Source organism: Selaginella moellendorffii, unplaced genomic scaffold (assembly GCF_000143415.4).
Source record: "Selaginella moellendorffii unplaced genomic scaffold, v1.0 SELMOscaffold_2, whole genome shotgun sequence".
Lineage (NCBI taxonomy): Eukaryota > Viridiplantae > Streptophyta > Lycopodiopsida > Selaginellales > Selaginellaceae > Selaginella > Selaginella moellendorffii.
In genome coordinates this window covers 1,257,965-1,268,205 of record NW_003314263.1, presented here as the reverse complement: position 1 = coordinate 1,268,205, position 10,241 = coordinate 1,257,965, and the positions used below count along the sequence as shown (strand labels likewise).

The window sequence follows — 10,241 nt, the reverse complement described above, 5'->3', positions numbered from 1 at the left end:
CCCCTTTCACTCTATAACATATATTAGTATTTAGACTCAATCTTGGATTTAATTTTGGACTTGATCTTGGACCCGATCTCAAGTCTCAGGGTTTCAGACATAGTCTTCAACTCAGTCCTAAACTTGGTTTCATCTAGCAAATTCTTTATCATTTTGATCATGATTTCGAGGGATCATTTAGTTTACAATATCTCAAGGAGTTGATTCTTTACATAGGATCTAAAAGAGGATGCAAAAGGTCACAGAAATGGTTGATCAAGGAAGAGCTTGCAAAATTCACTTTATTAGGATCTTATGTTTTATACCCTAAGCTAACTACATAAAGGGATGGAGAGATTGAAGGTGTTGTTCAAAAGGATAATCATGTTTAGATGGGTTGTAGACAGATTTGATGGAAGTGAGGTGAGATATGTGTGGAAAGGTCTTTGTGATATTTGAAAAGGAACTTTTTTATCTAGTTCGCACATATTAATATATATACCAAACTATACAAAGTATATTCCTTATACCTTCAAATTTATATTTATATAGTTTTGGTTGTTATTCATTTAAATTAATCTTGTATTTATAATTTATAAACATTCTTCAGCACTTTCTAGTATATTCTTTTTTATTTTACCATCTAATGGTTGATATGCAATAAGATTAATCTTGTGTTTATAATATATAAACATATTTATAATTATAAATTTTATAGGAATAACATTACTATTAAACAAACCAATCATTGTTACATGTAAAGCATAGTAAATTATTTAATTATTTTCTACCTATTCCATGATAAGGTATATCCTCTCCCTTAAAATTATCTTGTGAGTGCTCAGGATGTAGAAATAGGTATATTAATTGGGGTTTAGACCCCTACTTATATACAAGAATGGATGGTCCATATGCTATAGTACTATAATTAGTGTATTACCTAGCCAAGCTAGGTGTATTAGGTCCTTTATACACACACAACTAAAGAAAAAAGTTTGACACAATTAACAGCAAAATGTAAATTAAAAACACTTGATGCTACATACTTATATTTAATTGACTCCACACTACAATTTTAAAATGACTTAAAACTGGTCTATAAAATATATAGAATGTATGGAAAATTTAATAATTGTTTATCTTTGAAATAAACTACTCATTGCTATCTCTCATGGCATGATATCCAAATGACAAATATTCTAAACCATCTTAAGTTCCATAATAAATTTGCCAACCAAGATACATTCCCAGCAGAGCATGGATCCTTGCTATAGGAAAGTTATGGTTATTAACTTTTATTCATGAGGGCATGAATTTGCAAAAATGTATAGTGAGTTATATGCAACAAAAAAGAACAATTCAAAAGATGATTATATAGAAGTTCAAATATAAAGGGAAAAGGTTTTTAAATAAGAATGCACATTTTTTTCTAATTGGTTATGTATTCATCTTATGTATGTTTTCTAAATGTAAAACCAGAAGAAATTCAGATCATATTAGTAAACTATGCATCATTACAGTTCAGATAAATTAAAATTATAATTTCTCCAAACTAACCTATTATTATTGGTAGTCTATGATTCTTTGTTTTTGTGATAACTCAATTGCTTTTAAAGCATGGCAGCAATCCTGTAGATGTGTTTAGGGTTGTGAACATTTTTATAAAAGCAATAAAAACATCAAATCCAAATTTAATGATGATAACAAATGATCTTATCTTCCTGAACACTTGCATTATTATCTATTTGCATTATTGTGCATTTATTTGGAGATGAATAGTAGAAAATTTTAGATAAATTTAACTTTGTATACAATAAAAATTAAAATTTAAAAATTGTAAAATTAGAAAAGAAGATTTATTTATTTTAGGTATGCTATATCTTTCTGCATATTATAATTTGATATAAAATCAATAGTTTTATAATAATTTTATCACACTATGTAATCATATAGATTACGACAATAAGGGTATACATAATAGAAATTCTATTATTATTTAGTAAACTATGAATGTTAAAGGCATCATTACAATTCAGATAGTAAAGAAGTTAACTCAGTACACAATTAAATTATAACTTCACCAAACCAGTTATAAAACCTATTATTCTTTGGTATAATTCTTTGATTTTGTGAAAACTCAATTGTTTTAAAAGGTTGGCACCAATCTTGTGGATATGTTTAGGGTTTTGTACCTTTTTGGAAAGGCAATAAAAACAAATTCAAATTTAAATTTCATGATGATGAAAAATGATTTTAACTTCCCCAACATATGCATTATTCTCTAATTGCATTATTGTGCATTACTCTAGAGATGAATAGTAGCAAAGTTTATATAATTTTAATCTTGTATACAATAAAAATTTCTAACATTCTAAAATTAGAAAAGAAGATTTATTTATCTTGGCCCAACAGAGCTTTTGGGATGGTAGTGAATATACCTAGAATATTCTTGAATATTCTAGGATATTTTACCATCTAACAGTTGTTATTTATTAAGATTAATCTTGTATTTATGTTTATAATTTATAAAATTTCTTAAATACTTTCTAGTATATTATTTTTTATTCTACCATCTTAATCTTGTGTTTATAAATTATAAACATCTTTATAATTATAAATTTTTATTTGATCAATTAGATTAATAAGTAGGAATAACAATACTATTAAACAAACCAATCGTTGTTATAGTAAATTATTTAATTATTTTCTACCTATTACATGATAAGGTATATCCCCTCCCTTAAATTTATTTTAAATTATTTTCTGCCGCTATATTAACTTTGCCCTAGCTAAATATAGATACGTTTTAAGATTGACTACATGAATAATAACTTCAAGCTTCTAGCTTGAAGTTAGCAAAAGAACTCTTTCAGAATCCATGGCTCGCTTTGGATGGATTCACGCTGCAGTCTCTTCAAATGCATAGTCCGAGCATTTTCCTGGCGGGACGAGGATGCTAGATTCTCAATATAAAGTTAGGAAAAGAAGATTTTCTTTTAGAATCCATGGCTCACTTTGGATGGATTCACGCTGCGGTCAACTCAAATGCATAGTCCGAGCCCGTGACTATTTTCCTGAGCAAAAAAACGCCAAGATCTAAGGTCTCGAGAACAAAACTACGATGACTCACCTCAATCTCACGCTACGAAGCTCACAGTTCGCAAACCTAAATCGCACAAGTGTAAGTACCAAGCAAATCTAGCATCCAAACACGCCGCTTACACTGTCTTGTTCACAGCTTCGTTGCCAAACTTTGTCACAAGGTTGGTCAGAAAGCCTGCGTGGGAGACGACGGCAATCTCCTCCTCTCCACGACTCCATAGCCTGCAAGCTTGATCAGAAACTTACAACAGCTTTCGCAGACTGCCCACGTACCATTCTAGAAAAGCTCTCGCCCTTTTGTCGAGCTCCTCTTCTAGTTCTCTTCTGTCAGGCTTCCACAGCTCGTCCTGGTCCTGTTCGATCTGATAGAGAAGAGAAACAGAGTTGGATCAAGTCACACAACTCGATCGAGTCGAATGATCCTTACGTTCGAAAAGCCAATCCCTGGAAACTGAATTTCGGATTTGCTCCTGGGACTCCTCTGATCGCATGGCATGGTACCCTGTTCATCAAAACTTCGCGTCAACTAGCTACATTGACAGAGAGAAAAAATATGGGAGAGCCAACATACCAATTTCTCCCTGCAAAGCTCCAGTGCTACGAAAGGAGGGGAGTTTGCACTGGAGATGGCTGGTCGTGGACACCGTCCAACGTTGTCTACCATCAGAGGAGCTGCTAGTTGATCAGTGGTATCAGTGAAATTCCCTCCTCCAAAGATCCCAGATGCAGTTTGGAGCGTCCTGGAAGGCAAACTTAGAAGAGTTCTCGAGAGGAGAAATCACACTACCGAGTCAAGGGCGACACCACAACAAGCTCCACTCGGTCTCTCAATCCGGAAATCCTGAATTCCCTGTGAAGAAACTCAGCCTTGAAGGAGAGCGATCGATCATTTACCAAATGAATGGAGCAAAGGGAAAGGAAAGGACTTACTTGTTCCCATCCAGTAGCCGTGAGGCTCGCGTCGGCGTGCTCGTAGTAAATGGGCATCACAGCAGCTGGGGAGGAGGAGGGACGAGGAGGCGCTGGGGAAACGATGCAGCACAAGAGAAGCCACAGGCATCGAAAAGCCCTCAAGATGTGCTTGAGCGTGAGGCGCCGCCATCTCCCGTCCAGGAAAATCTTCCAGGAGCTCCTCATTTGCAGTAGAATCTCACCTTGGACGTTGTGGAAGGCCTGGCCATGGCGCACAAGGTGTAGCACCTTGGAATCCATCCCTCTCTCTCGCGAAGAACCCTAAAAACGTCCACTAATTTTAGCATTGGCCCATTTCCGTACGTTTGGGGTTTTGGCGCTAACTTGTACCATCCATCGTTTGAAATTTGGGTTTTATTTTGCATGCCTTGGTTGCGGAGCGATGGCGCTGGCGATGGTTTGCGCGATGGCGATCGTCTGCGTCGCGATTGCGCCATTCTTGCTCAGCGTCGCATTCGACGCGGCAATGGCCAGGGAGCCTACGCGATACTGTCATGATCCATCGTCTCGGGCGAGGTATGCAAGCTTTCTTGCCGATTCTCTCTCGATTCATGGTGATTATGCATTCTCGACGCTTGTCTCTCCAGAGATTTCGTGTTTCCTGTCCCGATTGCAAGCTTTCTAGTGCTTTCTCGTTTCCTAGACCCCGAGCTGTCCCGATTCATGGTTTCTACTTTGTTTCTCCACAGACTTCTTGCTTCTTATCCCGATTGCAAGCTTTCCAGTGGTTTCTTGCTTCTTATCCCGGTCCTAACGCGGATTCTCGAGATTTAACTCGTCGAGATTGCAAGCTTTCCCGTGATTTCTTATGCCGATCCTATGCGGATTCGTTTCTATGCTGATTGCAGTGGCAACGTCACGGCTGTGTTCCCCAAACAGATCCGCGCGATGAAGCGCCTTCAGAAGAATATCGTGAACGAGAACTCTACCAGCGTACATTTGGTTTGATTTGGAACTTCACTCACTGCTCACTGCTCACGTAAACTTTCGTTTTCAGACTCCCCCACCGCAGTGGCTTCCCGTTCTCACGAAGTACCTTACGCACCAAGTTCCTGGGGACAAGCCAGAGTACTCGTTCGGGGGCATCGATGGATTCGTCAACGTTCTCTTTCCCACACAGTTTCGCACTCTACGGGAAGTTCATGGCTTCAAGGATGACAAGGAGTTTGTTGAAACGTTGAACACCGCACGCCCGAGGACGATGGCCAGCTCTAGGAGTGGAGCGAAGTTTTTCACCACTGCCAGCGAGCGAGTCATCGTGAAGCTGGTTTCTCACCGTGATATGAGTGCGCTGCGACGAATAGCAGAAGATTACTTCCTGTACACCCAGCAGCTGGAGACATCGTTCGCGATAATACTGGGCGCTTACGAGGTATAAACACTTGAAAAAGTTCGAAAGCACTTCTCATATTGCTTTTCGTGTCATAGATCTGGCCCGCACCGATGACCTTCAGCGAGAGCGAACGTTTGAACGTCCTTGTCATTGAGGCCACAGATCCTCCCAGGAGCTTTCTTCAAGCCACAACGATACACCATGATCTCAAGGGGTTCATCAAGTACAGTGTTCCAGAGAGCGATGCCTATTTCACAACGCCTTTGCTGCTGACAAGTTTCTCTCACCGCATGCTGTTTTGTTTGATTGAGCGGGACACGCACTTCCTCCAGGTAAGCTGGAAAACATCCTTGCTTGATTCATTTACGACTGTTTTGCTTGTTTTGCTTGTTTTTTTTTTGCAGAGACAGGGCCTCACGGATTATTCGGTTCTAGTCTTCCAGACCGATGAGGAGCACATCTTTGTTTCCGTAATCGACTACCTTACCACGTTTTCTCGGAGGAATGCCTACAGACACATTCGAATCAACTTTCGGATCATCCGAGGTCTTGTGATGGATTGGATTCGGGAGCTCCTTGGATGCGTCATGACGGAGGAGGACATCAGGAAGCGTGTTCTTGAACACTGTATCATCCATCCACGCAACTACCGCGCCAGGCTTCTGCAAGCTTTGGGGAGGTACTTTCCTTTGTAGCTTTGTGTTCCCCTTGGTAACTAGGAACCAGGAAACTTCACGAGATCTTCAGGTAACATAAAAGTTAAATCTCTGTCTCACGTCGCCAGCTTGTTTCTACGAGGAACTGGAACTTACGTTTCGTTCCTAAACTATTTTTTCGACAAGGTTAGCAACAGTACTGATGTCTTTGACAGCTAGCGAGCTCCTCAAGCCAAACGCGTTGGTGAAGTATCTGCTCAGCAAACTTTTCAGCTCCACTCCACGCAGAATCTAGACGCAACACCCCTCAACTCGACATGGATACTCGACTGCTCCTCCTCGGGCATTGTCCTCTCGGTAGCCACCTGCAAGCACTGTCTCAAGCACTCTCTCCCAGGACCAGAGCGCGCAGGTTGTATGCCGTGGTATGCTCAGCTTGACCGCAGAGGGAAACTTGGCGCTCTACAGAGATGACCAAGCGGAGAGTCCAGGCTAGAAATGCAACTTGGTGGTAAAGTATGCTGGCTCCGCCTGGCAGAGCTTCCAGAACCCGAGCGATTGCGCTGCTGCCGCTGCAAAGTTTGTAAGTGATTCCATTCCTTTGGTTTTAAAGGGAGCCATGGATTTTAAAATTTCTGAATTTCTATGCTAAAAGATGAAAGCCAACTTAAGGGGACATTAACAAAGTTCAAGGATATTTGATAGGTATTGGTGTTTATTTCTTTCCGAGGCACATAGTTTGCATGCAAACGAAGACTTAGTTATCCTAAAGCAAATAATCAAAACTAAAACATCCACAGCCCAATAAACGTGGCACAAGATACCCAAAGAGACATCCCATCTTTAGCATCAACCATATGACTTCTTGCTTTATTTTGCCCGACAAAACAAAATAGAAAATAAAAAATAAAAGAAAAAGTGGATTCATGTTTTAAGAATATCTTCAAATTTTTTATTTATCAAAATGTCTTAGTGTCTTTATGCCTTAAAATTTAAATTGCCCATTTTCGAAGCATATTCGATTAGGTCAAAAGCAATGGCGATGGCGTCGGCATCCTCCCTCCGCATCCAGGTAGCCTCCCCAGTCCCTCCACAGCTCCAATGGAACAGGCGCCGGCCACACATAATCCCAGCGGCACTCTCTCCAGCGGCAGCGGCAGCGGCAGCATCATCGCTCCTCCACACAGCTCCTCCACCGACACCGCTCGCATTCTTGCCAGTGCTCCTCAAATCCATGGCTCACGCCACCAGCTCGGCTCTCCAAAGCCTCGCCGCCAGCAGCAGCAGCGCCATTAGCAGCAGTAACGCGGCGGCGGTGCCATTCTTTTTGGCGACCAAGGGCGGCCCTCTCTTCTTCGCGTCCATGTCCACAGTCTCTACGCCACTCACAGTGGTGGCGTCGGGCATGGCCAAGTGGCTGGAGCTCTACAGCGCGGTGATGATGATCCGGGTGCTACTCAGCTGGTTTCCAAACATCCCTTGGGAGAAGCAGCCCTTCATGGCGATCAGGGATATGTGTGATCCATACCTCAATCTCTTCCGCAACATCATCCCGCCAGTGTTTAACGCGCTCGACTTGAGTCCCTTGCTGGCTTTCATGGTTCTGGGAACCATGTCCAGCATCTTAAACTCCGCTGCTCAGACTTAGAGAGTCTCGATCGAGGGGGGAGAGGGGAGTGAAAAAAAAGAGAGAGAGAGCGAGAGCTAGAGGAAGAGGAAGAAGAAGAGGATTGGAGCTTCCATAGCCAAGTTCTATACTTTCTTCTTTGGTATAGGGAGCTCGAAAGTTTTCCTTTCTACTATTTTTTTTATTTTGTAGCTTCGTACTATACCTCGTTTTTTTTTTCTCTCGTTTTTTTCTTGGGTCTTTGCGGGAGAGCGTCGTTTTTCTTTCTTTACTTATGGCTTGATAGTGTTGACAGGATGGTGTTAAGAGTTTCTCATGGAGAAACTTCTCGCGAGCCTTTCTTTGATAAGAAAGAAGTAAACTATGTTTTGTCTATCGTTTTTTTTTTTGTTTGCTTGCTTTGTTTATGCTGATGATCGTGGTTATATGACGTGTTTATGTGTTGTTTAATTCTTCATCACTGGTGCAGCTATCAACAGGTCAAAGTGTGACAAACGCGCGCCTTCAGCTACAGTGCTCGTGGACGCATTGGTGGGTATAGTTATATTTCTTTAAGTGTTTTCTTTGCTTTCGCTGTACTTCTTTAAGAGTTCCTGACGAGGACATTTGATGCACAGATGACTGCGTGCCGGATCATGGCCAGGCGCATCAAGCTTTAAAAAGGTGAGCTACGCTCTCTCTCTCTCTCTCTCTCTCTTCCGGATTTTAATAAGCAGCAAAGTCGTGTGAAGTGAAACAAACGATGCCTTTCTCCTTTCTCTCTCGTTTGCACTTTTGCCTGGTTTCTTGTTGATCCTCTTAATGTCTTCTTGCATTTTATGGAGAGTCTCCCTCGGGAGAAAGTGAGAAAGGCCTTATTTTTCCTGATATACAAAAAAATCGAGCATCTTAAAGGAAGAAAATTTACTCTGATCTGTGTCTCTGTGGCTTTGTTCTTGTTGTTCATGGGCTTGTCTCACCAGTAGCGTTCCTTGACGTCAGGATTGTCCACACTGCCGCTCGTTCCTACGACATAGTCTGCCGACGAGCTTCCGGGGTTTGTCCGTGTGGGAAGCCCGGTAGTGACCAAGGTGACCGCGGCTACGGCGTTTTCGTGCACCTGGTATCTCATAATCTGTTCTCTCATGGCATTAACTTCCGCTTGGAGTGACTGAGCTTGCTGCTGCAGTGCAGATATCGTCCCCGTGCAGCCATACACTGGGTCTCTGATCCGAGCGTTTGCCTCGTACACCAGGCTGTTGGCAACGTCCGATCGCTGGGCCTCTGGAACTTCCTGCAAGAACCACACCAGTGACAAGCTCATCAAAGGTTAGAACTTGGAACTTTTAGTGTAACTTATGTTAGCAGGCATCATCTAACTCTGAGCTCCTTTTTGTCCCCACAGTCTGTCTTTTCAGCAATCTAGCAACCATCAAAACGACAAGACGCATCTCAGAAAGCACACTCCGAAAGAGAAAAGAGTACCACTTAGAAAGACAATGGAATAGTGGTGCTCGGATTGCCACGGGAAGAGAAGAGGGATGATTGATCACGTACCGAGAGCATCTTGGAGACGTTGCTGGCGCCGAAAACTTTGTGGACGGCGGCAAACTTTTGAGGCTCGTGTGGCGAGAAGTATGGTGCAAAGGGACACTCTTGAGCGCACCTCCGGCGGAGAAGCTTACATGCAGCACAGGGCGTGATCGTGTTTAGAGGGCCCTGCGACCCCAGCATGCTACTCCTGCCTCGACCGATATCCTGCTGCTGGCTGCTAGTACTGCCGTGGTGGTGATAGCGCTGTAACTCTTGCAGTCTCGGCTTTTGGCGCTGGGGATCTCTTCCTCCGACGTTGCTGATGTTCTCCCTGGAGCACGGCAGTTTAGATCACCATCTCTCGGGTAAAGCTGCTTTCTCTCTCCTGTTCTCTAACTTCTCTCGGGATCTCTCAGGATCTCGCAGCAAAAGAAGAACTTGGAGAGAACTTGGGGAGAGGAAAGCTGTAAGGCTACTCTTGCAAAGTTTGTTCTCTCTCCTCCGCTTTGCAACGAGAAAAGGAAGAGCTACGCTGCTGGATCGAGCGACTTACCACTCTTTTGACATCCAGACATGGGCCCTCTTTGCGATCACAGTCCCTGCACATCCAGAGAGGCGCCGGTGGTGAGAAAAACACGAAATTTGGAGAATTTCTTTTGAAGCACTTCGCAATCAATCGCTTCGTAAGTTCCTGCTGGGAGGGAGAATGAACATGTGAGAAGGAAGTAAGTACCTTTATCAATTCTTTGTAACTGATGCTCCCCTTTACTACAGTGCTTGACGAATTCTTCGCGGAGACTGTGCCTTGCAGTGCAGTGCATTCCTGTCCCGGTGGAGCTTCATCTGTTTTACCAATCCCGCTCCGGATCCTTGCCGAGGTAAAGATCATCAATATATCCTTTTCAGGTAAGAGAGGCGCTTTCGATCTTCCTGCTTCCCAAGCTTCGAGGCTCTTACAGCGAAGAGATGGGAAAACTAGAACTGGATGAAGTATTTGCGGGCAGGTGGGGGGGGGGGGGGGGAGGAATATATACGAGGAGCGGCGATCTAGCAGCAGCGC

At 42.6% G+C, this 10,241-nt stretch overlaps 3 protein-coding genes and 2 long non-coding RNA genes across 5 annotated transcripts; 3 read left to right on the top strand and 2 right to left on the bottom strand.

Moving 5' to 3' along the window:
- Positions 1 to 2,703: 2,703 nt before the first annotated feature.
- LOC9661997 (phosphoglycerate mutase-like protein) lies at positions 2,704 to 4,333 on the bottom strand. The gene is made up of 9 exons (XM_002962392.2): positions 4,012 to 4,333; positions 3,869 to 3,948; positions 3,653 to 3,821; positions 3,509 to 3,583; positions 3,355 to 3,443; positions 3,202 to 3,303; positions 3,110 to 3,145; positions 2,994 to 3,053; positions 2,704 to 2,935 (listed from the first exon to the last, which is right to left on the bottom strand). Exons 1-8 carry the CDS (start codon positions 4,291 to 4,293, stop codon positions 3,005 to 3,007), a joined length of 882 nt encoding a protein of 293 aa, XP_002962438.2. The 5' UTR covers positions 4,294 to 4,333; the 3' UTR covers positions 2,704 to 2,935; positions 2,994 to 3,004.
- A 2,658-nt stretch (positions 4,334 to 6,991) lies between these two features.
- Positions 6,992 to 8,044, top strand: LOC9660802 (ylmG homolog protein 1-2, chloroplastic). Its single transcript, XM_002962812.2, has one exon. It carries the CDS (start codon positions 7,079 to 7,081, stop codon positions 7,688 to 7,690), a length of 612 nt encoding a protein of 203 aa, XP_002962858.1. The 5' UTR covers positions 6,992 to 7,078; the 3' UTR covers positions 7,691 to 8,044.
- A 165-nt stretch (positions 8,045 to 8,209) lies between these two features.
- On the top strand, positions 8,210 to 9,200 carry LOC112340761. Its single transcript, XR_002990265.1, has 4 exons — positions 8,210 to 8,332; positions 8,651 to 8,771; positions 8,838 to 8,977; positions 9,054 to 9,200. It is a non-coding gene; the product is annotated as an uncharacterized LOC112340761 (long non-coding RNA).
- Positions 8,463 to 10,177, bottom strand: LOC9660801 (LOB domain-containing protein 15). The gene is made up of 4 exons (XM_002962391.2): positions 9,915 to 10,177; positions 9,735 to 9,780; positions 9,206 to 9,512; positions 8,463 to 8,942 (listed from the first exon to the last, which is right to left on the bottom strand). The coding sequence occupies exons 1-4, from the start codon at positions 10,000 to 10,002 to the stop codon at positions 8,625 to 8,627; spliced, it is 759 nt and encodes a 252-aa protein (XP_002962437.2). The 5' UTR covers positions 10,003 to 10,177; the 3' UTR covers positions 8,463 to 8,624.
- On the top strand, positions 9,448 to 9,721 carry LOC112340764. Its single transcript, XR_002990266.1, has 2 exons — positions 9,448 to 9,546; positions 9,598 to 9,721. It is a non-coding gene; the product is annotated as an uncharacterized LOC112340764 (long non-coding RNA).
- Positions 10,178 to 10,241: the final 64 nt, after the last annotated feature.

What these genes read in the sequence shown, in the direction of transcription:
- LOC9661997 (XM_002962392.2), bottom strand. Translation starts at nt 4,293, where the DNA reads ATGGATTCCAAGGTGCTACACCTTGTGCGCCATGGCCAGGCCTTCCAC. An exon ending in GTGGTGTCGCCCTTGACTCG is followed by an intron (nt 3,822 to 3,868) that starts GTAGTGTGATTT and finishes TTTGCCTTCCAG; the next exon opens with GACGCTCCAAACTGCATCTG. An exon ending in CTTCGTAGCGTGAGATTGAG is followed by an intron (nt 3,054 to 3,109) that starts GTGAGTCATCGT and finishes TTTTTTGCTCAG; the next exon opens with GAAAATAGTCACGGGCTCGG.
- LOC9660802 (XM_002962812.2), top strand. Translation starts at nt 7,079, where the DNA reads ATGGCGATGGCGTCGGCATCCTCCCTCCGCATCCAGGTAGCCTCCCCA.
- LOC9660801 (XM_002962391.2), bottom strand. Translation starts at nt 10,002, where the DNA reads ATGCACTGCACTGCAAGGCACAGTCTCCGCGAAGAATTCGTCAAGCAC. An exon ending in GTTACAAAGAATTGATAAAG is followed by an intron (nt 9,781 to 9,914) that starts GTACTTACTTCC and finishes CTGGATGTGCAG; the next exon opens with GGACTGTGATCGCAAAGAGG. An exon ending in GTCTGGATGTCAAAAGAGTG is followed by an intron (nt 9,513 to 9,734) that starts GTAAGTCGCTCG and finishes GCCGTGCTCCAG; the next exon opens with GGAGAACATCAGCAACGTCG.